Below are 27,037 nucleotides of genomic sequence, written 5' to 3'. Positions count from 1 at the left end.
TTCGGTCATTGTGCGCCAAATCCAGAACAGCGAAACGCGTCGCTCCACCCTGTTCCTGCAGAGCCCCGCCCCGTGATCACATGGTGCTGACGTCACCACAGGTCCTTCACTACCACCTCCTGCAGAGCCCCGCCCCGTGATCACATGGTGGTGACGTCTCCACAGGTCCTTCACTACCACCTCCTGCAGAGCCCCGCCCCGAGGTCACATGGTGCTGACGTCACCACAGGTCCTGCAGGTCTCGCCGTGCAGTGGGTGCCTGCTATTGTCTCTGGTGTCAGCCGCTGCACACAGGACGTCTTCACACGGCTGCGGCCTCTCTGCGGTATCAGGTGAGGTGACAGCAGCCAGGACTCGGGCGCAGCTCTCACACAGGCTGTGCAGTCATGGCTTCCTCTCTCTTAGGCACAGAGTGGCCGGTTGTCCGGTGTTCTGCTCCCTCCCTGCAGTCTGTGTGTCCTCCCCGCGGGCCGCACACTGTCAGGACGGAGGCACCGCCCCCTTGTCTCCTCTGGAGGAGGGACCGCCCCCTTGTCTCCTCTGGAGGAGGCACCGCCCCCTTGTCTCCTCTGGAGATCGTACCTGTCTGACCCCACACGGATGGACCGCCCCCTTGTCTCCTCTGGAGGAGGGACCGCCCCCTTGTCTCCTCTGGAGGAGGGACCGCCCCCTTGTCTCCTCTGGACGCTCTTTGACCGTCGGATCACCCCCAGCTGTAACATCTCATCGATCTCCTGGCGCATAATCTGCTGCACCTGGTCAGAGATTCGATAGGGTGTTCGCCGTAGTGGGGCGTGATTCCCGGTGTCCACCTCGTGGACGGCTAACATCATCTTTCCAGGCCGGTTGGAGAACACGACCCGGAAGGGTTCCAGTGTGGTCTGCAACTGCAACCGCTGTGGTTCATCTAGCGAGGCGCTTACCTCCACGTCCTCGATGGACCCACGGGCCTTGGCTTGGGCCAGCATGTCCAGGAGGACGTCTTCCTCCCCGTCTTCGGGTGCGTTGCAGACCGGTAGGACGAAAGGTTCACGTTCGTGATGAGCCTTCATCATGTTGACATGAAAGGCCTTTCGCCTACCCCGAGTGTGGTCAAGCGTGACCACGTAGGTGACCGGGTTGAGCTGTTGGTGGACGACGTACGGGCCCTCCCAGGCTGCCTGAAGCTTATCCGTTGGTACAGGAACCAGCACCCACATGTTTTGACCCACGTGGTAGGTCCGCTCCCGGGCGTTCTGGTCGTACCAGTGCTTCTGACCAGCCTGAGCCTGCGTCATGTTGTCATGCACCAACTGCGTCAAGGTCTGCATCTTGTCACGGAAGCGCATGACATACTCCACTATGGACACTTCAGCACTTCAGAAGGGTTCGGCTCCTCTTCCCAGGATTCCCTTACCAACCCAAGGGGTCCCCGGACTCGCCTGCCATACAGGAGCTCGAAGGGGGAGAACCCCGTCGAGGCCTGCGGAACCTCTCTGTAAGCGAATAGCAGGTGTGGGAGGTACCGCTCCCAGTCGCGCCCTTGGGTCTCAACCTGCATGCATAGCTTATCCGCCCTAGTGGGGGACAGAGCCACTGCCTCTGGGTACCGGGTAGCGTACTCTACCACAGTAAGGATGTATTGCTTTCCAGAGCTGCTGAGGACGGCCAGCGGGCCCACAATGTCCACCTCGATCCTCTGGAAAGGCTCTTCTATCACTGGCAGAGGGATCAGGGAAGCCTTAAGAGCAGGCCCCGCCTTCCCCACTCTCTGACAGGTAACACAGGAGCGGCAGTAGTTTGTCACATCTGTCCCCATCTTGGACCAATAGAAGTGTTGAGACTAGTGTTGAGCGATACCGTCCGATACTTGAAAGTATCGGTATCGGAAAGTATCGGCCGATACCGGCAAAGTATCAGATCTAATCCGATACCGATACCCGATACCAATACAAGTCAATGGGACTCAAGTATCGGACGGTATTCCTCATGGTTCCCAGGGTCTGAAGGAGAGGAAACTCTCCTTCAGGCCCTGGGAACCATATTAATGTGTAAAAGAAAGAATTAAAATAAAAAATATTGCTATACTCACCTCTCCGACGCAGCCTGGACCTCACCGAGGGAACCGGCAGCGTTGTTTGCTTAAAATGCGCGCTTTTCCTTCCTCCCGTGACGTCACGGCTTGTGATTGGTTGCGTGCCGCCCATGTGACCGCGACGCGACCAATCACAGCAAGCCGTGACGTAATTTCAGGTCCTGAATGCAGAATTGCATTCAGGACCTGAAATTACGTCACGGCTTGCTGTGATTGGTCGCGTCGCGGTCACATGGGCGGCACGCAACCAATCACAAGCCGGGATGTAATTTTAAAATGCGCGCGTTTCCTGCCTCCCGTGACGTCACGGCTTGTGATTGGTCGCGTGCCGCCCATGTGACCGCGACGCAACCAATCACAAGCCGGAACGTAATTTTAAAATCCTGAATGCCTAGAATTCGGCATTGAGGACCTGAAAATTACGTCACGGCTTGCTGTGATTGGTCGCGTCGCGGCCACATGGGCGGCACGCGACCAATCACAAGCCGTGACGTCACGGGAGGAAGGAAAAGCGCGCATTTTGAGCAAACAACGCTGCCGGTTCCCTCGGTGAGGTCCAGGCTGCGTCGGACAGGTGAGTATAGCAATATTTTGTTATTTTAATTCTTTCTTTTACACATTAATGTTGTTTCGATACCGATACCACAAAAGTATCGGATCTCGGTATCGGAATTCCGATACCCGCAAGTATCAGCCGATACCCGATACTTGCGGTATCGGAATGCTCAACACTAGTTGAGACAGCCAAATCTTAGTTTTGCTGATCCCCAAGTGTCCAGCGAGCGGGATCTCATGGACAATCCGCAACAACTCACTCCTGAATTGGTGCGGGACGACTAGCTGTCTCCTGGTACAACCTCCCTGGAGACGGGAGTGGGAGGTTCTGATTATTGAGGAACTTAATCTTAGTTCATTAGCAGAACGGAGGGCACAGGTAGGGTGGTAGACTGAGATGAGGGAGGAGATGTAGGGTGGTGTTGAATCGTGGAGAGGACTGGTAGGGTGGTAGACTGAGATGAGGGAGGAGATGTAGGGTGGTGCTGAACCATGGAGAGGACGGATAGGGTGGTAGACTGAGATGAGGGAGGAGATGTAGGGTGGTGCTGTACTGTGGAGAGGACAGGTAGGGTGGTAGACTGAGATGAGGGAGGAGATGTAGGGTGGTGTACAACCGTGGAGAGGATGGATAGGGTGGCAGACTGAGATGAGGGAGGAGATGTAGGGTGGTGCTGAGCCACGGAGAGGACTGGTAGGGTGGTAGACTGAGATGAGGGAGGAGATTTAGGGTGGTGCTGAACCATGGAGAGGACTGGTAGGGTGGTAGACTGAGATGAGGGAGGAGATGTAGGGTGGTGTACAATCGTGGAGAGGACGGGTAGGGTGGCAGACTGAGATGAGGGAGGAGATGTAGGGTGGTGCTGAGCCATGGAGAGGACTGGTAGGGTGGTAGACTGAGATGAGGGAGGAGATGTAGGGTGGTGCTGAATCGTGGAGAGGACTGGTAGGGTGGTAGACTGAGATGAGGGAGGAGATATAGGGTGGTGCTGTACTGTGGAGAGGACAGGTAGGGTGGTAGACTGAGATGAGGGAGGAGATGTAGGGTGGTGTAGAACCATGGAGAGGACTGGTAGGGTGGTAGACTGAGATGAGGGAGGAGATGTAGTGTGGTGCTCTACTATGGAGAGGACGGGTAGGGTGGTAGACTGAGATGAGGGAGGAGATTTAGGGTGGTGCTGTACTGTGGAGAGGACAGGTAGGGTGGTAGACTGAGATGGGAGAGGAGATGTAGGGTGGTGCTGAACCATGGAGAGGACGGGTAGGGTGGTAGACTGAGATGAGGGAGGAGATGTAGGGTGGTGCTGAACCATGGAGAGGACGGATAGGGTGGTAGACTGAGATGAGGGAGGAGATGTAGGGTGGTGCTGTACTGTGGAGAGGACAGGTAGGGTGGTAGACTGAGATGGGAGAGGAGATGTAGGGTGGTGCTGAACCATGGAGAGGACGGGTAGGGTGGTAGACTGAGATGAGGGAGGAGATGTAGGGTGGTGCTGAACCATGGAGAGGACGGATAGGGTGGTAGACTGAGATGAGGGAGGAGATGTAGGGTGGTGCTGTACTGTGGAGAGGACAGGTAGGGTGGTAGACTGAGATGGGAGAGGAGATGTAGGGTGGTGCTGTACTATGGAGAGGACAGGTAGGTTGGTAGACTGAGATGAGGGAGGAGATGTAGGGTGGTGCTGAACTGTGGAGAGGACGGGTAGGGTGGTAGACTGAGATGAGGGAGGAGATGTAGGGTGGTGCTGTACTGTGGAGAGGACAGGTAGGGTGGTAGACTGAGATGAGGGAGGAGATGTAGGGTGGTGTACAACCGTGGAGAGGACGGGTAGGGTGGCAGACTGACATGAGGGAGGAGATGTAGGGTGGTGCTGAGCCATGGAGAGGACTGGTAGGGTGGTAGACTGAGATGAGGGAGGAGATGTAGGGTGGTGCTGAATCGTGGAGAGGACAGGTTCAGTTTCAGATAGAGGGAAGACATGATATTAGAGACAGCGGTAAGACAATCACTGGTGTTTTCTAAAAAGGCAGGCGTGATATCAGAAGAAGTGTATAATTGGGTGTCATCAGCATAGAGATGGTACTGGAACCCAAATCCACTAATTGTTTGTCCAATGGGGGCAGTATACAAAGAGAAGAGGAGGGGGCCTAGGACTGATCCTTGAGGAACCCCAACAGTAAGGGGAAGGTGAGAGAAGGAGGAACCAGCAAAACATACAGTGAAGGATCGGTCAGTGAGATAGGAGGGGAACCAGGAGAGAACGGTGTCCTTGAGACTGATGGAGCGGAGCATAGTGAGGAGGAGCTGATGATCCACAGTGTTGAATGCTGCGGAGAGATCCAAGAGAATTAGCATGGAGTAGTGACCATTAGATTTAGCTGTTAGTAGGTCATTAGAGACTTTAGTGAGGGCAGTTTCAGTAGAGTTTAAAAAGCCCAAACCAGATTGAAGAGGGTCGAGAAGAGAATTATCTGAGAGATAGCGGAGAAGACGGGAGTGGACCAGGCATTCGAGGAGTTTATAGATGAAGGGAACATTAGAGACAGGTCTATAGTTAGCAGCATAGTTTTGGTCGAGGGAGGGTTTTTTAAGTAATGGATGTATGATAACATGCTTAAATGAGGAGGGAAAAATACCGGAAGAGAGAGAGACGTTGAATATTTTTGTTAGGTGAGAGGTGACAGCCGGGGAAAGGGACTGGAGGAGATGTGACGGAATGGGGTCACTGGTGCAAGTGGTCGGGCGAGAAGATGAAAGGAGCCCGATTACTTCTTCTGTGATTGGTTTAAAATCAGAGAGTGAGCTAGATGCAGTGGGGGAGGGAGGACAGTGCCTGGTATGAGGGGATTGGGAGATAATTTCCTGTCGGATGTGATCAATTTTTTCTGTCAAATAATTTACCAGATCGTCAGCGCGGAGATCCATGGTTGGGGCCTGCTCTCTTGGGTTGAGTACGAAATGAAAAGTGTCAAAGAGACGTTTAGGGTTATTGGACAGTGAGGTGATGAGGGTGTTGAAATAGGTTTATTTGGAGAGGTGAAGGGCAGAGTTTTATGTTTTTAGCATGAACTTGTAATGGATGAAATCTTCAGGTAGATTAGATTTTCTCCACAGACGCAGGGCTGTGGAGTCGGTAAGCCACAGTTGCGACTCCGACTCCTGGATTTTATCAGGTTCCGACTCCGACTCCGGCTCCTTCATAAATGGCCAATTCGTAACAATAAATTTACTGTTGTAAAATATTAACATCGTGCTTATTCAGTTTCTCACCATCATATAAGTAATCCGACCACTTAGAGCAAAAACGATATTTATTAGAATACAATTAGAATATAGCAAATAACTTTTATAAACTTTTCTAAACTCTTGTAAGTAAATCTGCAATAAACACTGTTATGCAGTTAATAAGAAGAAATCTATAAATTTGTCCTCAGGAAAAGTATTGCCTCTGTCAGATCCTCCTTCATGGATGCCCTCAAATCTGATCTAACTATTTTGCGAGCAGAGACAACCTCTCTACACTAACTTGGGTTGGTGGCGAAGCAGTAACCACTCGGGCAACATCTCCGACAATGTCAGGATACAGAGGAATCGCTTGTTGCACTGTTATTTTTGATGAACGGTCAAATTTCTCAGTTTCTTTTAGTGCACATGAAAAATTCTGCTGAAATGTACTGGCTGTGGCTTCTTCTATGCGGGAACGCTTTGCACGGTCCTTGTGATCCAAATATTTTTCTAAATTAAATTCTTCATCAGTTGATGAGGGTGAAGATGTGGCAGGGCGACCAAATTCTTCTTCTTCCTCCTGACTGTTCTGCAACCCTTTCATCCTTACTGCTATTTCAAACAGAGCTTTTCCTTTAGTTAGCTGTTGATCATCTAGAACAGTGTTCCCCAACTCCAGTCCTCAAGGCCCACCAACAGATCATGTTTTCAGGATTTCCTTTGTATTGCACAGGTGATGCAATTATCACCTGGGCAAGACTAAGGAAATCCTGAAAACATGACCTGTTGGTGGGCCTTGAGGACTGGAGTTGGGGACCCCTGATCTAGAAGAATCCGATGCATTGGGTCTACATAAACAGCTGCCAAAAGAATGTTATTTTGTAACAGTAGCTCCTCTCTCCGGTTCATTGATGTAGCAATGCCACTTGCAATTAACCCTCCTCTTTGGGACAGGCGAAACATCAGGTTCTTCCACTCCTTTAAGAAAATACCTGGAGATAAGTCCTCTGCTTGTCATTTTTTAGTCACTGTAAATGGGTGCTCTAGCAATTTTTCCAGCTCAGTCACCTGATTCCACTGACTTTCATTTAGCGTCAGTTGAGGGTTAGCCATGTCTACAAGAAAGTTTTCAGTTCAACCAAGCGCTGAATCATTAAGTAACTACTGCCCCATCGTGTGGCTTGATCAATAATTGCCCCTTTTCCAGCACGTCTCTTCAAAATTGAATCAACTTTAGGGGGTTCTGGCACAGTAGCCAATTTTCTCACCTTGCCAATCAGTGCAGCAGCATGTCGTTCTTGCAGACTGTCTCTGAGGGTATGTGTCCACGTTCAGGAAACGCTGCGTTTTTAACGCAGCGCTGAGCCGCAGCGTCAAAAACGCAGCGTCCAGATGTTACAGCATAGTGGAGGGGATTTAATGAAATCCCGTCTCCACTGTGCAGGAAAAAACGCATGCGTTTTTCCTGCGAAAACGCATATGCGTTGCGTTTTTCAGGACGCAGCATGTTGCTACAATGAGCAAAACACGCAGGAACACCGCAGGTGACCTGCCAGTGACCTCAGGTGCATTTTTGGTCAGGATTTTACTTGCATAAAATCCTGACCAAAGCCTGAAGCAAACCTGACCGTGGACACATACCCTTATAGCCAGCTATAGCGTATGCACAACACAGCACATGTGATGAATGAAAGAACGTATTGACAGTTTCAACAAGATCATCTAAACTATCATGTTGCTGTTCATCTGAAGCAACTTCAGTTTGCTCCTCAGTTACAATACTGTGTTCCTCTATCTCAAACATTTCTGTGTCTGTGGACCCAGAATGTTCTTCTAGCTGCTGGTCACCATCATTACTCTCATTCATTAGCCTAATAGTACTTATCATATTTGAAGCATTGTCAGTTACGACAGAAAGAACTTGCTCATTTTTAAGTTCATAATCTTGCAGAACCATTTCCACCAAGACCTGGAGAAACTCACCGGTGTGATGAGCTTTGGTGTCTTTTACTGCCAATGTCTTGGTAACTATTTCATTTTTGTCACAAACAAATCGGACATTGATGGCAAAATAGTTCACTCTGTGACGTGTGCAGGCATCCATTTTAAGAAACAGAAAGCGTCCCTTGAGAGTTTTTTTTAAGTTCTTCCTTTTGTTTAAAAACTTCGATTACTAATTTTCTAATACTCTCTCTTTCCAGAGAATCACCAAGCTTGCGGGCCATTTCCCCATTCAGACACATAAAAGCTGGTTGTGAAAATAATGAAATAGGCACACTATCCTTTACAACAAGCTCAATGATCTGTTTTTTAAATGTATCTACTGTCATTGTCACAGTAACTTTGTCACTGACAAAATATCTGGCAACTGATGGCTGCAAAGTTCTCTGCTCCTTTGTTTGGCTGGAAGAGCTGGGCACTGGTTCATTGGTTTGGATGCAGTCTTTCTCATCCACTGCTTTCAGTACTTCTGGATGAAAGTGCTGTAAATGTCTCTTTAGATTAGAAGCTCTGGTAGGAGCATTTTTATCTTTGCCTGAATATGCACTGATCTTGGCTTCACAGCATTTGTTTTCGTCTGGATCATTTGTCATACACTGACAGACATAATGTTTTCTATCTTGAGTGATGGTGAAATGTTTAAATACAGCTGATTTAATGTGACGCTTCTTTGACATTCTCAGGTTTTTAATTCTGCATTCACAATCCAAATGACAATTGTTTTTCCTAAAAACAATTGTACAAAATTATTGCCAGGTCGTACAACTGATATAGTGGTCAGTAATACTGTTATTCCTCATGTACTCACAGTTAACTGATGCAAAGTTTGTTGAAAGGATAATACTTCTTACAGTCTTCCTCTTCTGAGTAGCAGCTGTGAGATGCTTGGAAGACGCACACCTAGTAAACATCTAGTCTAGAGGAGGAGCTTTACTGCTAAGAATTTGCAACACATTTTCACTTTCAGTTTCATACATTGTAAGTAGGGGGGTTGGGGCAGCATGAGGTTAGCCAAGTATAAGATTAGATAAGGGCAGTGGAGAACAGTGACACACAAGAAGTAAGAAATGTCTCTATCTCCAGCAGAACTGCTTATCACTGTTGTTCATACTTTGATAGAATATATATATATTTGAGTAACATTTATAAAATTCATATGAAAGTTCAATTATGAAATATTTATACATTTTTTTTTAAAGCTGGAGTCGGAGTCGGTACATTTCTACCGACTCCGGCTCCAACCAAAACTAACTCCGACTCCGACTCCACAGCCCTGCACAGACATTCGGTGCACCTGGAGCACCACTGCAGGAAACGTGTTTGCAGTGTGTGCCAGGGTTGTCGCTCTCTGTGCCAAGTTGTTCTATGTATAGGAGGTATAGGAGGCTCAGCAGAGGACTGGTCCTCATTTTTGCCTCTTGCTGAGTCCACCTTTCACAGTCGGGTCAATCAGTCCACTGGAACCTCTCCTTTCTTTTGTAATTATGGTTTTCATCCTCATTTTGGTGAATTCTCTAGGGTGAGTTCTGGATGCCATGGAATGGAGGTGACCATTCAGAAACTTGGAGATGTTTGGAGAGAGGTTCAGAGGAATATTGGGGTGGCTCAGTTTAGTAAAAAGCGTATGGCCGATAGGAAACGTTCGGCGGGTTCCACTTTCAAAGTTAGTGATAGTTTAGTTATCGTCCAAGAATATTAGGCTAAAAGTACCTTTGTAGTACCGTACGAGATTCTGGAGGATGTAAATCCAGTTGCCTTTAGATTAAAGCTTCCGCAGTCCCTTCATGTCCCCAATGTGTTCACAGATCTCTGTTAAAGAAGTTTGTTCCTTCTGGGTTGTCTGTCTCTTCCCCTCTTCCTCCAGTCTCTGTTGATGGAGGTTTGGAGTACGAGGTGCAGAGGCTCGTGGATTCTCGAAGGGTCCGAAATTCCCTCCAATATCTTTTTCATTGGAATGAATATGGACCCGGGGAGAGATCCTGGGTTGGTGAAGGCTGATTATTTGGTAGAAGCTTTTCTTCGTAGGTGTCCTGGGAAACCTGGGGGCCTGGTGCCTCCCCCTTGCAGAGGAGCAGTACTGTCACGATTCCTCTGCTCAGTGTCTTGGACTCAGTGATGGACAGCTCCGTCGTCCTATCCTGCGCTGAGCTGTCAGTGCTTTGATTGACAGATCAGTTGACCTACCTGAGATTTGTCCAGGTGCTCCCTGTTCTTGGTAATTGCCCTGCTATTTAGATGAGCTTTCTGGCCCAGATCACCGCCAGTCAAAAGCTTATGTTCTCTGGTGTCTGTTTGCCTGATTCCTGTGCTGTGAGTTCTGATCTACTACTGCCTGATCTTTGGACCGTGTTCTGACTACCCGTTTATTGCCCCTTTGCAGATCCACAATTTCTCTGGTATTCTGACCCTGGACTGAGACCTGACTTACGCCTTAGTTTACTACATGCTCTCTTGGTACTGACCCTGGAACATCTGACTTCTCTGTCTCTCGGCCTGTCCGTGAGTTGTGACTAGCGTCACAGATGCCTTGCGGAATGCCCATCCGCCACCCACCTATACCCTTGAACAAATTGGTGGGATTAAAGAATGAGAAGGTGTTGCTCCACCAAGAATCCTTGTTTAATCTCCATGACAGCACCCATGAGGTTGCCTCCCCATCCTAATTAGGGACAGGAAACACAAGGTTTAAATAGCCCTCCCCTTCCCTCAATCCCCAGTGTTTTCCTGTCCCTAAGAGATGAAGAGGTTTTTTGCGTGTCCTGAGGGTGGGCCGGCGACACTCTCTGGGGTATACCTTTAAGTCGGGCAGCCTGGGTTTATCATCCTGTACCTTCCTCCCTCAGCTGCGGCGGGACCGCACCATCCTCCGGCACCGCTGGCAATGCTGAATGGTGAAAATGTGGCTGGGGGCCTCTCGTAGCCCCCCAGCCTCGTAGCTCTCTACCCCTTGCGCCTGCATGCCAGCGATGGCTTGCCCACTCTCCGGTAGTCCTGAGCATACACAGGAAGTGACGTACACCGCCGGGAGAGAAGGCTCAACGTCACTTTCACCCTGCATTCCACGGTGGCATGCACCGCCATTTTGTCGGGAAATTTGATTTTTTTTCTCTCTCCAAACCGGGAAGGCGTCAGAAGAAAGGACCTATCACGGAGGGGGAGAGATCTCATCCTATTGGATGAGAAGAAGCGCAGAGTCTCGGTTCCTGTATAAAAGGACCCTGACAGAAGACTTCATAAGGTAGGACTTGGGTTCTAAATGATGGATGTGCATCTGCTGAGCCCAGCACACGCCCTGGCCCAGTGAGTAAATCTGGTAAGGTGCACCCTCTTGGGTACAGGATCCGTCCTTATGGGAATTTCCTCTCTACTAGGGAGACAAGGATCCTGCACCAAAATCAAGGGAAAAGGCTGCAAATCGCAAATGCGCCATCTGCAATAAAAAAAACTCACCTCCAGCTATAAAAAAGCTTTATCTCAGCCATGCACGTCTCTGACCAGGTCGCTCACTCCGTCCACATCATCCCTGGAGGTTCAGTGACTGGTGGTGTCTGTACAGACGCGGTATAGAGCCGGCTGTGTGCCGGGCATGTTTCCAGCCAGTGCTCGGTATAGTGAGTGAAGCCGCTCCGTGCACACACCTGGGACTGAGGGCTGGAAATCTCAGGGGAGGAAATAGGTTCATTTCCTTTCAGTAAAACAACCGAGGAGCAACGTCATCATATTCACCCACAGATCACCCCTGAAATGGTAGAAATAGTGTTCTCCAAGTGGACAGGTTCTCTAGAGGTAAAGACTGAGGGATGTGACGGAGCCGCGCAGATACAGGGAGAGACTTTACTAGTTATACAGGTATGGACGCTGCTATGTGCCATCATATTAGAGGCCCCTAAACTTCTACACGGACCTCCTATATTCATGAAGGCCATAAGGAACCCAGGCTTCAGATGTCTTTATAGGATGGTGGAAAGCACAAGCCTGGTCCTCACAGGTGGAAAGTCTCACCTGATGGACAGGTGTAAAATACCTAATAATAATCTGTAAATGTCACTGTGCAATGAGGTCAGATCTGTATGTGACTGACGATGTCCTTGTATGATTTACAGCGTCCTGTCATAAAGACACCGAAGAACCAGATCCATTCACACCACCAAGATTTATCCCCGAATGACGAACCAGACATGGACGAAGACGGGAACAACATTTCCAGAAGAATCATAGACTTCACCTTAGAGATCATCTCCCTTCTGAGCGGAGAGGTAAACTCTTCTATATTTCTATTATTATCTGCTGAGTGGAGAGGTAAACTCTTCTATATTTCTATTATTATCTGCTGAGTGGAGAGGTAATCTCTTCTATATATCTATCATTATCTGCTGAGCGGAGAGGTAAACTCTTCTATATATCTATTATCTGCTGAGTGGAGAGGTAAACTCTTCTATATATCTATCATTATCTGCTGAGCGGAGAGGTAAACTCTTCTATATATCTATCATTATCTGCTGAGTGGAGAGGTAAACTCTTCTATATTTCTATTATTATCTGCTGAGTGGAGAGGTAAACTCTTCTATATATCTATCATTATCTGCTGAGTGGAGAGGTAAACTCTTCTATATTTCTATTATTATCTGCTGAGTGGAGAGGTAAACTCTTCTATATTTCTATTATTATCTGCTGAGTGGAGAGGTAAACTCTTCTATATATCTATCATTATCTGCTGAGTGGAGAGGTAAACTCTTCTATATTTGTATTATTATCTGCTGAGTGGAGAGGTAAACTCTTCTATATTTCTATTATTATCTGCTGAGTGGAGAGGTAAACTCTTCTATATTTCTATTATTATCTGCTGAGTGGAGAGGTAAACTCTTCTATATTTCTATTATTATCTGCTGAGTGGAGAGGTAAACTCTTCTATATTTCTATCATTATCTGCTGAGTGGAGAGGTAAACTCTTCTATATTTCTATTATCTGCTGAGTGGAGAGGTAAACTCTTCTATATTTCTATTATTATCTGCTGAGTGGAGAGGTAAACTCTTCTATATTTCTATTATCTGCTGAGTGGAGAGGTAAACTCTTCTATATTTCTATTATCTGCTGAGTGGAGAGGTAAACTCTTCTATATTTCTATTATCTGCTGAGTGGAGAGGTAAACTCTTCTATTTATCTATTATTATTTGCTGAGTGGAGAGGTAAACTCTTCTATATTTCTATTATCTGCTGAGTGGAGAGGTAAACTCTTCTATATTTCTATCATCTGCTGAGTGGAGAGGTAAACTCTTCTATATTTCTATTATTATCTGCTGAGTGGAGAGGTAAACTCTTCTATATTTCTATTATCTGCTGAGTGGAGAGGTAAACTCTTCTATATTTCTATTATTATCTGCTGAGTGGAGAGGTAAACTCTTCTATATTTCTATTATCTGCTGAGTGGAGAGGTAAACTCTTCTATATTTCTATTATTATCTGCTGAGTGGAGAGGTAAACTCTTCTATATATCTATTATTATCTGCTGAGTGGAGAGGTAAACTCTTCTATATATCTATTATTATCTGCTGAGTGGAGAGGTAAACTCTTCTATATTTGTATTATTATCTGCTGAGCGGAGAGGTAAACTCTTCTATATTTCTATTATTATCTGCTGAGTGGAGAGGTAAACTCTTCTATATTTCTATTATCTGCTGAGTGGAGAGGTAAACTCTTCTATATTTCTATTATTATCTGCTGAGTGGAGAGGTAAACTCTTCTATATTTCTATTATATGCTGAGTGGAGAGGTAAACTCTTCTATATTTCTATCATTATCTGCTGAGTGGAGAGGTAAACTCTTCTATATTTCTATTATTATCTGCTGAGTGGAGAGGTAAACTCTTCTATATTTCTATTATTATCTGCTGAGTGGAGAGGTAAACTCTTCTATATTTCTATTATTATCTGCTGAGCGGAGAGGTAAACTCTTCTATATTTCTATTATTATCTGCTGAGCGGAGAGGTAAACTCTTCTCTATTTCTATTATCCGCTGAGTGGAGAGGTAAACTCTTCTATATATCTATTATCTGCTGAGTGGAGAGGTAAACTCTTCTATATTTCTATTATTATCTGCTGAGTGGAGAGGTAAACTCTTCTATATTTCTATTATATGCTGAGTGGAGAGGTAAACTCTTCTATATATCTATTATTATCTGCTGAGTGGAGAGGTAAACTCTTCTATATTTCTATTATCTGCTGAGTGGAGAGGTAAACTCTTCTATATTTCTATTATCTGCTGAGTGGAGAGGTAAACTCTTCTATATTTCTATTATATGCTGAGTGGAGAGGTAAACTCTTCTATATATCTATTATCTGCTGAGTGGAGAGGTAAACTCTTCTATATTTCTATTATTATCTGCTGAGTGGAGAGGTAAACTCTTCTATATATCTATTATCTGCTGAGTGGAGAGGTAAACTCTTCTATATTTCTATTATATGCTGAGTGGAGAGGTAAACTCTTCTATATATCTATTATTATCTGCTGAGCGGAGAGGTAAACTCTTCTATATTTCTATTATTATCTGCTGAGCGGAGAGGTAAACTCTTCTATATTTCTATTATCTGCTGAGTGGAGAGGTAAACTCTTCTATATTTCTATTATTATCTGCTGAGTGGAGAGGTAAACTCTTCTATATTTCTATTATCTGCTGAGTGGAGAGGTAAACTCTTCTATATTTCTATTATTATCTGCTGAGTGGAGAGGTAAACTCTTCTATATTTCTATTATTATCTGCTGAGTGGAGAGGTAAACTCTTCTATATTTCTATTATTATCTGCTGAGTGGAGAGGTAAACTCTTCTATATTTCTATTATCTGCTGAGCGGAGAGGTAAACTCTTCTATATTTCTATTATCTGCTGAGTGGAGAGGTAAACTCTTCTATATTTCTATCATTATCTGCTGAGTGGACAGGTAAACTCTTCTATATATCTATTATTATCTGCTGAGTGGAGAGGTAAACTCTTCTATATTTCTATTATCTGCTGAGCGGAGAGGTAAACTCTTCTATATATCTATTATTATCTGCTGAGTGGAGAGGTAAACTCTTCTATATTTCTATTATCTGCTGAGTGGAGAGGTAAACTCTTCTATATTTCTATTATTATCTGCTGAGTGGAGAGGTAAACTCTTCTATATTTCTATTATTATCTGCTGAGTGGAGAGGTAAACTCTTCTATATTTCTATTATCTGCTGAGTGGAGAGGTAAACTCTTCTATATTTCTATCATTATCTGCTGAGTGGAGAGGTAAACTCTTCTATATTTCTATTATTATCTGCTGAGTGGAGAGGTAAACTCTTCTATATTTCTATTATCCGCTGAGTGGAGAGGTAAACTCTTCTCTATTTCTATTATCCGCTGAGTGGAGAGGTAAACTCTTCTATATTTCTATTATCCGCTGAGTGGAGAGGTAAACTCTTCTATATATCTATTATCTGCTGAGTGGAGAGGTAAACTCTTCTATATATCTATTATTATCTGCTGAGTGGAGAGGTAAACTCTTCTATATTTCTATTATCTGCTGAGTGGAGAGGTAAACTCTTCTATATTTCTATTATTATCTGCTGAGTGGAGAGGTAAACTCTTCTATATATCTATTATTATCTGCTGAGTGGAGAGGTAAACTCTTCTATATATCTATTATTATCTGCTGAGTGGAGAGGTAAACTCTTCTATATATCTATTATTATCTGCTGAGTGGAGAGGTAAACTCTTCTATATATCTATTATTATCTGCTGAGTGGAGAGGTAAACTCTTCTATATTTCTATTATTATCTGCTGAGTGGAGAGGTAAACTCTTCTATATTTCTATTATTATCTGCTGAGTGGAGAGGTAAACTCTTCTATATATCTATTATTATCTGCTGAGTGGAGAGGTAAACTCTTCTATATTTCTATTATTATCTGCTGAGTGGAGAGGTAAACTCTTCTATATATCTATTATTATCTGCTGAGTGGAGAGGTAAACTCTTCTATATTTCTATTATTATCTGCTGAGTGGAGAGGTAAACTCTTCTATATATCTATCATTATCTGCTGAGTGGAGAGGTAAACTCTTCTATATTTCTATTATTATCTGCTGAGTGGAGAGGTAAACTCTTCTATATTTCTATTATTATCTGCTGAGCGGAGAGGTAAACTCTTCTATATTTCTATCATTATCTGCTGAGCGGAGAGGTAAACTCTTCTATATTTCTATTATCTGCTGAGTGGAGAGGTAAACTCTTCTATATTTCTATTATTATCTGCTGAGTGGAGAGGTAAACTCTTCTATATTTCTATCATTATCTGCTGAGTGGAGAGGTAAACTCTGCTATATTGACAGATGACCTAGAAAGGCACGGAGACAAAAAAGTCACAAAATCAAGTCTGTTTATAAAAGCCGGTGACTAACATCTCTTCATTTAGCCCAGCAGGACTCAGACATTGCAAATTAAAGATCCATTTAGATTTGCGTTTGAGAAACTCAAGAGTGATATTGCCACTCCTAATGTTAGAATGTATGGTCTCAAGTCCCATGATCTTAGTTTCATCAATATTACAATTATGCTCACTCACGAAATGTGCAGCCACGGATGACAATGTTTTCCCCTTCTTTGTATCTTAGCTGTGGCAATGTTGGAAAAATGTTGTTGTATACATTTTCTTAGTTCTTGCATGGTTTGACCCACGTATATCTTAGGGCATGGGAAGACTAATGCATATATTACATTACATGTCTTACAGTTGAAATAAGATTTGAACTGAATCGTAAAAGGAAAAATAGGGAGTGTGAAGGTATCACAACCAACGACTTATTGGCACACGTTGCACCCACCACAAGGAAAAGTGCCACGGGGGCGAAAGCCCCTATTAAGTTTCACTGTAGGTCTTTTAAAATGGCTATGGTCAAACGATCATTCAAAGTGGTGGCCCTCCTGGCAACCAAACTAGGGTGCTCAGAGATATGGGGTTTTAATTTGGGTTTACTCAGTATGATGCCCCAATGTTTGGAAAGGATCCCGTGAATATCCCACCACTAGTTGTTAAAAGTAGTAATCATACGAAGTGGTCTAGAGGATTTGATTGGGCGTGGTTGTAGAAGTTGTCCTCTGTCACTATCTCGAGCTGCCATAAATGCCCTAGAAATTACCTTTTGTGGATATCCCCTATCCTTGAACCTTTGTGTGAGATCCTTAGCTTGAATCAAAAATTCACCCTGAGTGCTGTAAGTCCTCTTCAATCGGAAGAATTGTCCCTTGGGAATGCCATTTTTCACATGTAGGGGATGGAAACTTGAGTAATGAAGAAGGCTGTTGGTAGCCGTAGGTTTACGATACAAAGTGGAATATACCCGACAGTCCCTGAAATAAAGTCTCAAATCCAGGAATTCGACCATCGTGAAGGACAAGTGTGCCGTTAAACGGATGTTGAGAGAATTAGCATTCAATTGTGCAATGAATGCTTAACATTCTTCCACGATGCCTGTCCAGAAAAATGTCAAAGAAGAATGTCATCAATGTAGCTGAACCACTTGAAAATGTGCTGAGAAAACACATCCAGACAATACACCTCCATAAGCTCCCACCACCCTAAAATCAAATTTGCTTACGAGGGCGCACAATAGACCCGATCGAAAGCAAAATAATTCTTGTCCAATACAAAATGTAGGAGGTCCAAAATTAAGGAATCATGTCCCCTTTCCCCAGAGGTCTGCAAGTCAAGAAAGTAGGAAACTGCCTGTAGACCAAAGTTATGTTGAATACTGGTATAAAGAGATTCTACATCTAGAGTTACCATTAGAGTATGGGGTGGAAGTACCAAATCTTGAAGCTGTTGTATAAGATGTGAAGAATTCCTCACAAACGAGCCCAAAGAAGAAACCAATGGCTGAAGGAAAAAATCAAGATAAATACAAGGTCATTCGAGTAAACCCCCAATCCCCGAAACGATAGGCCTACCTGGCGGTTCCTGCACTGACTTGTGCAGTTTGGGGAGCATGTAAAAGGTAGGGGTTTTTGGATGATGGTTGGTCAAAAAATCTTTTTCTTGTTTTTTAATGATGTTATAGGCATAGGCGGTACAAGTTGATCGTCCAATTTACTTTTGAAGAGCATGGTGGGATCTGAGGGTAGAATCTGATAACAGATAGGGTTATTCAATTGGTGTTTGGCTTCCTTGGTATAAAGGTCAACTGGCCAGATAGCAATATTGCCAACCTTATCTGCTTCCCTGATAATAAATTCATCATTAGTGCTAAGTTTTGAGATATCTGCACATTCTAATTTACTCATGTTCCCATTCCCAATACAGTCTAATTTCAATAGTTGAATTTCCCTAGAAATTGTATCAAAAAAGATTTGTACCACAGGGAACAGAGAAAAAGCCGGCGTAGCTTGAGATGGCAATTTACCCATAAAACGTCTTTTAGGTTGACCAGTCTCACCTTCCTCCAGCAATGCCACAAGGTCCCTAAACACATGTCTCTCATCAAATGGAAGGCTGTCAATAACAGAAGGTTGGTGGTATAATAATATAAGTTGCCTACAAAATAAATATAAATCTTTGGTCAGTGTAAATTTGTCTAATGTATTCATCGGACAGAAAGATAGACCGCGTTCAAGGACAGAAATCTCAACCTCAGACAAAGCGTAAGAAGACAAATTTATGATTTGTAACCTACCCATCTCATGTGAGGCAGTAGAAGGAGTAATAGTATCCGATTCGATCTGTTGTCCCTCTTGTAATTGGGGGACCAATTCCTGTATGTCCTGGTGTTTTTTCTTTTTGTGGTGTCTATTTTTTTGTAAATCCCTCCTGTTGCGCCTTCTCCGTCGCTCGGCTCCGAAGATAAAAAATCACTAGACTGTAGTTCATGTGATGTAGAAATGTCCCTGATGGAGGTGCTTTCAGACCCCATGGGCCTCCTGTTGCCTTTATGAATCCATCTATAGGCCCGTCCATTTTTAAAATCCATCTGGTCTCGCTTGAATTTGTGTTTTTTCCTCCCAATAATTTCGTTTTCTAATTGATCAATTGTGGTTTTCAGTTGTACTTGGAAGGGTTCTACCAGGTTCTCTTTATCAAAGGAATTAAGCTTCAATTCACCAGATTTAATGTTATCCTAGATGACCACTAATAAACCCCTGTCATGCTCTATCAACATGTCCATAATGATAGTGGAGCACTTCAGCAAACCACTTTCCTATGCTTTTTGAAAAGGACCCTCTGCCTCCCAGGCAGCGAAGAATTGTACCCTTAAAACTCTGGGAACCAAACCACGTTTCTTATATTCCTCCAGGCGTTTTATATTCCACCAGAATTTTGCAAATGACTTATGTAAGCCAATAACCTCTCTTGATACAGTCTGAAAACCAGCATCCGTATTGATATCACTACTCGTACCGCCCTGAGGCTCATCAACAATCCCCTCGCTAGATTCAACCACGCTGCCTCTCTGGCAGCCAAATCCGTAACTAAAATGTAAATGAAACCTATGTGCCAACACTCCAGAGAAGATGGAGAAAAAAAGCCACCACCTAAAGGCATCAATATAACAAACGGGTGGAGGGCACCACAAAACAATAATGATGGGAATCAACCCAGGGCCCAGACAATAACAATGAATAAAGACTGTGTCCTGACACCGCACCAATTTTTTGGTGTGGTGTGCTGTTTGTATCCTGTATACCTGACCTACATTGGTCCTTATTACTAGTATCACTGTGTTGTGGGGATTACCTAATTACGGGTAATAACTGTACTTGTTTAGTCACGTGTGTGACTTTTTAAATGTTTTTAAGTGTGGTGTTCTTGCTTTTTTTTGCACTCAATAAAACTTAATTATCTATTAACTATGTGGTGATCACCGTTATTGTGGCCCTACTGTTTTCTTTTCTTTATTCATTGACTCTCGATCTCCAACTACCAGGGTCCTCGGACCTCCCAAACAGCAAGGAGTAATCCAGGTAGTCAGTGCCACATGAGCTCTCCTGGTGAGATGGATGGGCAGCTGCTGAGACCACACATAAAATGTCATGTTCTTATGTTTCCTTATGTGTAATATTCATCAACATCTCTCTATATACAGGATTACACCATAGAGAAGAAGACATCAGGTGACTGTGTGACTCCCATCATCCATCTCCATGTATCCGGAAGAGGGAGCAGGAGTGAGAGCCCCATCACAGAAGCCCCACACTCCCCGATGCCTGAGAAGAAGATCCTAGATCTCACCAACGAGATCACAGAGCTGCTGACCAGAGAGGTGACTGCTGGGAAATTCTACAGTAATACACTGGAGGATTCTGGGTAGTTATAGTATACAGTTAGGTCCAGAATTATTTGGACAATGACACAAGTTTTGACATTTACAAGATACGGTAGTTATATAATCTGGGATAACAGTGCTGACTCTCAGCTTTAGTTTGAAGGAATTCCCATCCTAATTGTAGGAAGGGTTTAGGAATTACAGCTCAAGGGATCAAAAGTAATTGGACAGTAATCTTAAAAGATCTTTAATGGGCTGCATGGGATATTCCCTCGTTATTTCATCATAAATTATGCAGGTAAAAGGTCTGGAGCTGATTTCTGGTGTGGCATTTGCATTTGGAAACTGTTGCTGTGAACCCACAACATGTGGTTAAAGGAGCTCTCAATGGAAATGAAGCAGACCATCATTAGGCTGAAAAGAAGAAATTCAAAAGAGAGATAGCAGAAGAGTTTGTACATTCTGCAAAAGGATCGCATTGGTGAGCTCGGTAACTCAAAAAGGCCTGGATATCCATGGAAGACAACAGTGGGGGATGATCGCAGAATCCTTCACAGCATCCACCCAAGTTAGGAACACTCTCCATAAAGACGATGTCTCGGTATCTGAGTCTACCCAAAACATCTGCGAAAGCAAAGAAGTGCAATGGCCGAGACATCACCAGATCTCAGCCCCATGAAGCCGCATTTCACAGGCTGAAGACTAAACTGAAGGCAGAAAGAGCCACAAACAAGCGACAACTGAAGTCTCAGCGACAGTGATGGCCATGGCCTCCAGACGTCAGGCCGTCATTGCTGCAAAGGAATCTCTGCAAAGTATTGAAAATGGACGTTTTATGGCAAAGTTAATTTGTCCAATTACTATTGAGCCCCTGAAATGAGGAACCTTTGTAGAAAAATGGCTGCAATTCCTAAACGTTTCAAAGAAGATTTTTGTTCAATCCCTTTAATTAACCTCTTCCCGTCATTTGATGTATCTATACGTCACGGAAGGAAAGAAGTTCCCAATCGATGAGGTGCAGATACGTCCTGTCGATCGCCTGGGCACAGAAGTTGTGTGATCGCCGCCGGGTGTTGAGCTAACATGATAGCAGACACCCGGATCTCACAGCCAGAAGCGCTGGCCGCACCGCCCCTGGTATTTTAACCCCCTAAATGCTGTAATCGATATCAATCGCAGTATTTAGAAGGCAATCGACCTGATCATTGCCATGGTGAGCTGAGGTTGTCCTGACGACATCCAGGCTACGGCACGCCTATTAGACCATGCGGAGAGGATAAGAGGCTTGTGTCAGTGCAGCAGTAACAGTTACAAAGCATTGCACTACATTATAACCGCGATCAGACCGCTACACGTGCAAGTCCCATAGTGGGACCAAGTAAAAAAGTATTGAAAAATGGAGCGACCCGACCGACAAACCAGCACACTAGTTACCCCGTCAGTGAGCACCGTAAAGTAAATAAAACACCCGGCAAAATTACTTGGCTTTTTCATCATACCGCCGAACAAAAAGAAGCATAAAACATGGTATCTCTGAAAATGTCATCTTGTTCCGCAAAAAACAAGCCGCCATCCAGCTCTGTGATCGGAAAATGAGAAAAGTCACATAAGAAGGAAGAATGGTCCAGCGATGAAGCAGGGTAAGTATTAAGACGTCACATTTATTGATGCGTCTGAAGATTACAGCAGCCTCATGTCACACACTAAACCTGCGCGTTTCCGCTAGAGAGTCATACTGCCGGTCTAGATCACTGCTGGCGGACCGTTATTACATACTATTGGCTGTAAGTCACATGTGGTTCATCAGCCAATGGAAAAAAAGGAGGTAATTAGCTCACCTGCTGGAACAAATACATGCAAGGTTGGTTTCACATTTGCATCTGTGTACGCAGCATTTGATCCGCTTAGATCCGCATGCGTCATTACATATATTTCACATGGTGTACGCAAGGACATGCGTTTGCATGCATTCTCATGCTTTTGCGTACGCATGCATCGTTTGTCAATGTGCGGCAGGGCGCGGCGAACGCAACATGTTGAAATTTTTTAGGCGTCAAATATTGCACAATCGATTGCGGATGATTGCGTAAAAAAACCCGCATTACTTTCTATGGGAACGCATTGTTACGCAGGGACATGCGTTCGATACGTAATGTGTACTTCACACTAATCATGTCCAGGAAACTGTTACCAGCTGCAAAATCACTGAGTAAAAGGGGCAGACAGGTCGTCCATTACTCTCAAGACTCTGGATGTAAGTATAGGAGCTTTGAAAATGTCTGTCTCTCTCACTGCTGTCTGTACTTTGTACTATTTTTTTTTTTCTTTTCCTTTTAGACTGGTTGTTTCCTGGTGCTGGCGTCTGTCCTGGTGCTGGCGTCTGTCCTGGTGCTGGCGTCTGTCCCTGTCCTGTGCTGACTGCTGTGCTGTTGGACTACTGCCTGTAATGTAAGTATTGGTGTCCATTTTTTTTTTTAGGCTGCATTGTGTTTGGCTCTAACAAGTTTATTTTTTGTTGTCCTTTTTTTTCTGTAGTGTTTCACTTGACTGCTGCCTGCTCTTCAACCTTTTCCTCAAGTGAAGAACGGACTGCTTCCCAGGGTGGACATGACACCGATTAGGTAATCACATTTGCTATACTGATATATATTATTTAACCTTTTTTTGTTTTTTTTACTAATTTTTTTCTTTTATTTTCACCACAGAACCTGGTGCAGCACAACACAACCTGGATCATCCTCTGTTGAAGCGCCCCTCATCGACCAGCCACCGGACAGACGCAGTCCCAATCATCCACCAGCGATGTAGCAACCTGTCAGGCCTCACAGGCTGGGGAACAGGCAGCCGCTGGTCCATCAGGTTTTCCTTTCTCTCAGCCCTCTGCCGCTGCTTTTGTTGGGTCTTATCAGCGGCAGAGGGCCTGGGAGAGGTCACTCATGCCCGAGTTTATGTACTTAAGCTCGGTCTTCCAGGAGGGGATTAAGGTGCTTGGTGACAGACAGAAGGGTGGGTTCAACTATGTGAACACACTTCTGCAGGGTGTCAACAAACGCCTTGACCGCCTGGAATTCGACCTTGAGACCGGCGCAACATTTTTTTTCTTCATTAGTGCGGGAAGTGTCAGAAAACCTTATGCCTCAATTCCAGCTCAATGTCATGCGGGCCTGCCAAGCTGCTTACAGCCACGCATTGCAGCAGCAGCAGTCCCAAAGCTACAATTCACAGGCCGGAGGATATTACTCCCACAGCACTGAACTATCCTCCACCACCGCCTCCAGTTAACAGATCCACCAAGCTCCCACGTTCAGCACCTCTGCAGCCAGCAGCCTCCATCACGCTCCCACGTTCAGCACCTCTGCAGCCAGTAACATCCACCACGTTCAGCACCTCTGCAGCCAGTAGCATCCACCATGCTCCCAAGTTCAGCACCTCTGCAGCCAGCAGCATCCACCATGCTCCCATGTTCAGCACCTCTGCAGCCAGCAGCCTCCACCACACTCCCAAGTTCAGCACCTCTGCAGCCAGCAGCATCCACCATGCTCCCACGTTCAGCACCTCTGCAGCCAGCAGCCTCCACCACACTCCCAAGTTCAGCACCTCTGCAGCCAGCAGCATCCACCATGCTCCCACGTTCAGCACCTCTGCAGCAAGCAGCCTCCACCACACTCCCAAGTTCAGCACCTCTGCAGCCAGTAGCATCCACCATGCTCCCACGTTCAGCACCTCTGCAGCCAGCAGCCTCCACCATGCTCCCACGTTCAGCACCTCTGCAGCCAGCAGCCTCCACCACGCTCCCACGTTCAGCACCTCTACAGCCAGTAACATCCACCACGTTCAGCACCTCTGCAGCCAGTAGCATCCACCATGCTCCCAAGTTCAGCACCTCTGCAGCCAGCAGCCTCCACCATGCTCCCAAGTTCAGCACCTCTGCAGCCAGCAGCATTCACCATGCTCCCACGTTCAGCACCTCTGCAGCCAGCAGCCTCCACCATGCTCCCACGTTCAGCACCTCTGCAGCCAGCAGCCTCCACCACGCTCCCAAGTTCAGCACCTCTGCAGCCAGTAGCATCCACCATGCTCCCACGTTCAGCACCTCTGCAGCCAGCAGCCTCCACCACTCTCCCAAGTTCAGCACCTCTGCAGCCAGTAGCATCCACCATGCTCCCAAGTTCAGCACCTCTGCAGCCAGCAGCCTCCACCATGCTCCCACGTTCAGCACCTCTGCAGCCAGCAGCCTCCACCACACTCCCAAGTTCAGCACCTCTGCAGCCAGCAGCATCCACCATGCTCCCACGTTCAGCACCTCTGCAGCAAGCAGCCTCCACCACACTCCCAAGTTCAGCACCTCTGCAGCCAGTAGCATCCACCATGCTCCCACGTTCAGCACCTCTGCAGCCAGCAGCCTCCACCATGCTCCCACGTTCAGCACCTCTGCAGCCAGCAGCCTCCACCACGCTCCCACGTTCAGCACCTCTGCAGCCAGTAACATCCACCACGTTCAGCACCTCTGCAGCCAGTAGCATCCACCATGCTCCCAAGTTCAGCACCTCTGCAGCCAGCAGCCTCCACCATGCTCCCAAGTTCAGCACCTCTGCAGCCAGCAGCATTCACCATGCTCCCACGTTCAGCACCTCTGCAGCCAGCAGCCTCCACCATGCTCCCACGTTCAGCACCTCTGCAGCCAGCAGCCTCCACCACGCTCCCAAGTTCAGCACCTCTGCAGCCAGTAGCATCCACCATGCTCCCACGTTCAGCACCTCTGCAGCCAGCAGCCTCCACCACTCTCCCAAGTTCAGCACCTCTGCAGCCAGTAGCATCCACCATGCTCCCAAGTTCAGCACCTCTGCAGCCAGCAGCATCCACCATGCTCCCACGTTCAGCACCTCTGCAGCCAGCAGCCTCCACCACACTCCCAAGTTCAGCACCTCTGCAGCCAGCAGCATCCACCATGCTCCCACGTTCAGCACCTCTGCAGCAAGCAGCCTCCACCACACTCCCAAGTTCAGCACCTCTGCAGCCAGTAGCATCCACCATGCTCCCACGTTCAGCACCTCTGCAGCCAGCAGCCTCCACCACGCTCCCAAGTTCAGCACCTCTGCAGCCAGTAGCATCCACCATGCTCCCACGTTCAGCACCTCTGCAGCCAGCAGCCTCCACCACGCTCCCACGTTCAGCACCTCTGCAGCCAGTAACATCCACCACGTTCAGCACCTCTGCAGCCAGTAGCATCCACCATGCTCCCAAGTTCAGCACCTCTGCAGCCAGCAGCCTCCACCATGCTCCCAAGTTCAGCACCTCTGCAGCCAGCAGCATTCACCATGCTCCCACGTTCAGCACCTCTGCAGCCAGCAGCCTCCACCATGCTCCCACGTTCAGCACCTCTGCAGCCAGCAGCCTCCACCACGCTCCCAAGTTCAGCACCTCTGCAGCCAGTAGCATCCACCATGCTCCCACGTTCAGCACCTCTGCAGCCAGCAGCCTCCACCACGCTCCCAAGTTCAGCACCTCTGCAGCCAGTAGCATCCACCATGCTCCCACGTTCAGCACCTCTGCAGCCAGCAGCATCCACCATGCTCCCAAGTTCAGCACCCCTGCAGCCAGCAGCCTCCACCACACTGCCCAGTCCAGCACCACGCCAGAAGACTTCTACAGAGGCCACCACTCCCACTAGGCCAAGAAAACCAAGGTCTAAAAGTAAACAGATTCCCACTAGGACGAAAACCCGGAGGCAAAAAAAAATGCCAAAATTGGACCCCCACCTCCACCCTCACCTACCAATGTGGCTCTGTTGTCAAATGTGTCACTATCTTCCCTTGTGTCTGTCCCTTCCAGTTTGTTTATCCATTCCCATGATTCCACTGTGTTGTCTACTCCCAATGTGTCCAGTCCCATCCATGATCCAATCCTTCAATTTGTTGCCTCTTCCCCTGACACCCTTTCCTCCTCAATTACCACCCAATCCTCGCAGCTCCACACCCCCAAGGTCCACCACATCTCACCCTCAGATAGACCCAGATCCTAAACCCAATTATTTTTTTGTTAAATAAATGTTTGTTTTCTTTGCACAATATCTGTGTTTTCTTTGTCACTAAGCGCTGCCGCAAACACATACATGTGTGTATTGTATTGTTGAGGGAACTTTTAACGGGTGTTTCCCAAGGGATTTTATTATTTAATTCAGCAAACATTACAGGTACATTTAATAGCATAAAGGGAGAATATAGAGTCAAAACTGGCCAATAGGTTTATACAAAAACTTCTTTTTATTGACAAACATCAGTCATATAAACATTAATGTACCATCTCATAATAAATACTTAGTCACAGGAGTGTTTAGCGACTATATCCATGTATACATCAAAAGGATCCAGATACTCAAACAGGACAGAGGTGAATAATTTCAATTATTTTAAATAATATGTACACACACAATGGGTTTGGCTATTTGCAGGCATGTATGGATTAAATCCAAATCATATGCTCCAGTGTGCTGAGAGTCACCACATGTCCCCAAAACGCCGACATAGGTATAACAGTTAGCGCAAATAAGGTTAAGTTAAATTAAATTACCCATATGTGTAGGAACGTCCTGTAGAGGTCCTGGATGCCGTACCCCAACGCGCGTTTCACGTGCAGTCTCTATCGCTTCCTCAGGGGGTGTGGTTAATAGGGATCTCAATCCGGCTTAAATAGTCTTTACATCCGATCATGTGATAATATTACAATAACGTTAGTGCGCATGCGTGGATCGCCGGTCCGTCCCCATGCTGCGTTGCAAGCCTCAATCCCAGACCGGTCCCAGTCACGTGAGCAGGCTGGCGCCACGCCCACATCACGCGACCAAGGACCGTTGCCAAGGAGAAGGAGAAACGCAGCTGGTTCTACAGTCCAGCGTGCATCAGTAAAG

At 46.1% G+C, this 27,037-nt stretch overlaps 1 protein-coding gene across 3 annotated transcripts in view; it reads left to right on the top strand.

Moving 5' to 3' along the window:
- The first annotated feature begins 200 nt into the window (after positions 1–200).
- LOC143808877 (uncharacterized) overlaps positions 201–27,037 on the top strand; it is a 71,843-nt gene continuing 45,006 nt past the window's right edge. Inside the window, exons 1-3 of one of the 3 annotated variants that reach the window (XM_077292032.1) lie at positions 201–332; positions 11,960–12,112; positions 19,951–20,127. In XM_077292032.1, the coding sequence (XP_077148147.1) occupies positions 12,035–12,112; positions 19,951–20,127 (255 nt within the window). In that variant the 5' untranslated portion in view covers positions 201–332; positions 11,960–12,034. Of the gene's footprint in view, positions 333–10,862; positions 11,095–11,959; positions 12,113–19,950; positions 20,128–27,037 lie in introns of those variants that run through there. The other 2 variants (XM_077292033.1, XM_077292034.1) reach the window with 2 other exon arrangements.

Source organism: Ranitomeya variabilis, chromosome 2, assembly GCF_051348905.1.
Source record: "Ranitomeya variabilis isolate aRanVar5 chromosome 2, aRanVar5.hap1, whole genome shotgun sequence".
In the NCBI taxonomy this organism is placed as follows: Eukaryota; Metazoa; Chordata; class Amphibia; order Anura; family Dendrobatidae; genus Ranitomeya; species Ranitomeya variabilis.
Note: the sequence above shows the minus strand (reverse complement) of the source record. Positions and strands in the feature narration are given on the sequence as shown.